General features: G+C 32.6%; 1 protein-coding gene across 1 annotated transcript; it reads left to right on the top strand.

Moving 5' to 3' along the window:
- Positions 1-807: 807 nt before the first annotated feature.
- On the top strand, positions 808-2,008 carry LOC100816044 (transcription repressor OFP15). Its single transcript, XM_003518154.5, has one exon. It carries the CDS (start codon positions 1,106-1,108, stop codon positions 1,934-1,936), a length of 831 nt encoding a protein of 276 aa, XP_003518202.1. The 5' UTR covers positions 808-1,105; the 3' UTR covers positions 1,937-2,008.
- The last annotated feature ends 2,001 nt before the right edge of the window (positions 2,009-4,009 follow it).

The raw sequence follows: 4,009 nt of genomic DNA, 5'->3' as shown, positions 1-4,009 counted from the left end.
TATTATACCAGACTTTTTAATGACAAGACATGTCAATGGATTATGAATATCATTATTATGTGATTAGTTAACATTTTTATGTGAAAAATTAGCTTTGTTACTTGATAGAAAGATTAAAATCATAAACTTTAAATCTTTAAAGGACTAAAAAACTAAAATGCACTAAAATAACTTGTATAGAGACCAAAAACTTATTTAAGTTATAAATAAACTTATTAAACTCATTAATCTAATCACACCATGAAAATTAATGGTATATCAAATAATACATTAATTTAAATTTATTGTTAAGACAAATTTTATATTATCATTTTATTATTAAATTATTCAATATCAGATTGTCATATAATTATTTATTGTTATAGTCAAATGCATTTAATAACAATTTTCAAATTAAAAGAGAGCTGTTATTGAAGTTAAAAAAAGAGCTGTTATTCGATTTTGAAAAATAATATTTGAACAAGAAAATATTACTACATATATCCTCTTTCACTATTAATTTTCGAGTCAAGTAAGTAATCGTACTCATGATTTAAATTAAAAATCATTGATTAAGTTAAAATAATATGTTCCTTACATGTTCGGTGATTTTGGAGTATATATATTAAAAAAAAGAGAAAGATAAAAAATAATTACTCCACATTCAATTTTATTAAAAAAAATCATATTCGCATTCAATGTTTTAATGTTTGAATAATAATATTATTAAAGTTTACAAGAATTTATTAGCTTTAATATGGTGTCATAACTACACCACATTTAATTTTTTTTTCATATTGTCGTTTCTTATTACATTTGGCGCCCAAAGTATAGAACCAATTACTACTAGTATTGATGATAATAAATATAAATAAAAATAAGTATAATAAATTGGCCTGAGTTACATTTATTTCTTAGGCCTGAAAAACTTTAATACAAAGATATATTGAGTTGACCCACCCCAGCAAGTAGTCCGAAACGTATACTCAACTTGCCCCACTTTCATCTTTAAAATCCTCCCCACACAGTCCATTTTCTGACCAGCCATTAATTCCTCATCTATGGACTTAAGTGGCATATCTAAACCTCCAAAATTCATTTGAATCCTTCTTTTTTCTAATTAAAAATGAAGTTTTTTAATCTCTTGAAAAGCAGACATGTCAGATCCTGCTCCTCTCCTTCATCATGGGCCTGGCCATCCTGCCACCAACCCAAAACCCTCTCTTTCAGAGTCACCGCCACCAATACCAACAATAACAAAAACAACGATGATGATGACAACAACATGAGAGACATTAACTTAGCGTTAGTGTCACAAACTCCAGAATCGTTCTTCACCGAGTCACCAGACTCGGCGAGCTTCTCGACAACCTCGGAGTTGTCCCGTGGCGTGGACCCCATCGAGACGGTGATTCGCGGCCTGCGTTCGGATCGACTCTTCTTCGATCGGGACGATGCAAGCTTCATGTTAGAGGGCAAACCGACGACGACCAGCCACCTGGAGCCGTTCAAAAACAGCGTCGTTTTGACGATGGACTCGGAGGACCCTCACGTGGATTTCCGCAAGTCCATGGAGGAGATGGTGGAGACTCTCGGCGTCGAAGACTGGGAGAGTCTCGAGGACCTTCTGTGCTGGTACCTGCAGGCCAACGCCAAGAGCAACCATGAGTACATCATTGGCGCTTTCGTCGATTTGTTGTTCTATCTCGCTGTTCCAAATTCACCTTGCTCACAAGACTTTGAACATTCTCATTCTCGTCCTTCTTCTCCTTTATCGTTTTATAGTTCTTCTTCTTCTTCTTCTCCCTCATCTTCATGCAGCACTCGCTGTAATATAAAAGGTGAAGTGGAAGAGGAAGAGGAGGAGGTTGGTGCTTGTAGTTCTTCTTTTTCTTTAGCGCAGGGTAAGGAGGAGATTACACCTGAAGATGAAGTTGCTTCATCTTCTAACAACTGATTTTAATGGTAGTGGACTGAATTGTATGTAAACAATTGGCACAGGAAAAGAGTATAATTAGTGACATCAAAATTTTAATTTTTGTTGCAATAGTGTGTGACTTCCATGGTTTTCGCCTTGTTCCTCTCCCTCACACAATCTGTGTGCCGTTGAGGCCACACATGTGGGGGAATAGCAAGTGTGTGATACTCATAGGCCTGCTTAATTTTTGTTTATTTGAAATTACAGTCAGACATTAAATGTCAACCTTTTTTTTAATGAAGATTAATTTAAACATTTATTCAGAGTATCCCTACACATATAACCTAGTTGAAGTTTTCAATTTTACATGAAAAAACTAACAGAATTTGATTACATGCTATGCAAAGATATATTAGTTGGGAGCATAATAATTCTAAATCATGTAATAGTTTTTCTTTTTTGAGAGACTAATCTCTTCTACTAGCATAATGTTTATACTTTCATTTTATGCGTTATGTTTATTTTGTTTTCACTAATTCTCATACAAATTTTAAAAGATTAAAATAAGAATAACTGTTTTGTAATTATTTATAAAAACTGGAAGGAAAAACTAAACTTGTTTAAAATTATCGGCGCTTAGATTGTCAATTTATATTTCCTGATCAGCAGATTAGGACATGGGAGTGGAAATTCCTATTTTTGTCTTAATTATATTGTGCTCTCCAAGATGGTAAACTCATTAATTAATTAATTATTGATTATCAAATCCATATCCATAGATTATACGAGTATGTATATGCGGCTATATGCCTAAGTGATAGTTAAATCATCTGTTGCTTTCGCTACGATAGACAGTTTAACTCTCTTTCTCAATCTGAACGTTAGTTTTGATCAGGAAACATTACGGAGTTTATAGAAATTGCTAATAAATGTACCACGTACGATTTATAGTAGAGAAGAACTCGTTAGGTAGTGCTTTTGCTTCAACGGCATCCTGTCATTTATGACATAGAGAGTTCCATGTGAGTAACTTGTGATGAGCTTTCTTTTGCAAATGATTATTAGTTTGAGTAAAAAGTAAAAAGAAAAGGTGAAGTTAAGTGGACCAAAGCTGACGAAAAGAAACGCAATTCTTGTGAAATATTGAGCTTCATGTGACCTTGATGTGGTTTTGTACAGACAAAAATATGTGTTGAGTTTGTGTGGTTAGTGACTTTTTGTTTGGGTTGTCTCTAACTCAGTAAAAATAAAATAAAAAATAAATGATAAATGATCATTTTGATTTTAAATGTATAAATCACAATTTAATTCTTATGAAAAATTCTTATTTAATATTTTAATGTATAAAAAAATATGACAATTACCTTATATCATATATAATCAATTTGGTTTGTGAATATAACAATTTAATGTCAAATTGATATATAAACATACAACATAAACATAATAATAAAATGGTCCTATAAAACTTTAAAACATCACGCATTTCACAAGTCCAAAAATTAAATCAGAAATTTTTATCTTTCAAACACTAGATTATTAATCATTTACACATTTATAGACCAAAATCATCATTTTGAAGTATAAATCCAAAGCAACACATACCATATATACACGGGTACGTAGTTCATCCATCATTTTTAGGTTATCCACCATTGGATATGGTACAGCTGGGTCCATCAAAAGTAGCGTGGTGAGGAGATCAAAACCGTTGGTTTTGAATTGGGCAGTCATTATCAAATGATGGGTACAAATCCAGCGCAGAATTTTGGCCTGGTCCTTGCTGAACTCTGTACACCTGCAAGAAGCAGCATTATCATGGTCTTGAGCCAGGCAAAAGAAACCGAGCGTATGAAATTATTAATACGTACGTACATATGCATATCTATATATCATATTCTTGTGTTGAAAAACATTGTCTTCATATGGCAATCACGTATGTCAAACTTGGAATATAAAGGTTACAAGAATCTAATATTTACCTGCCTGCAAAATCCAGCAAGAGTACAAAAAACTGCTCTTCAGCTTTGTAAATGCCAAAAAGATTGCTCAGATGGAAATTGGAGCGACATGTTTGAAATTTTCATGTTCTTATTACGATTTTTTTTAAGA

This window comes from Glycine max, chromosome 2 (genome assembly GCF_000004515.6).
Source record: "Glycine max cultivar Williams 82 chromosome 2, Glycine_max_v4.0, whole genome shotgun sequence".
Lineage (NCBI taxonomy): Eukaryota > Viridiplantae > Streptophyta > Magnoliopsida > Fabales > Fabaceae > Glycine > Glycine max.
Note: the sequence above shows the minus strand (reverse complement) of the source record. Positions and strands in the feature narration are given on the sequence as shown.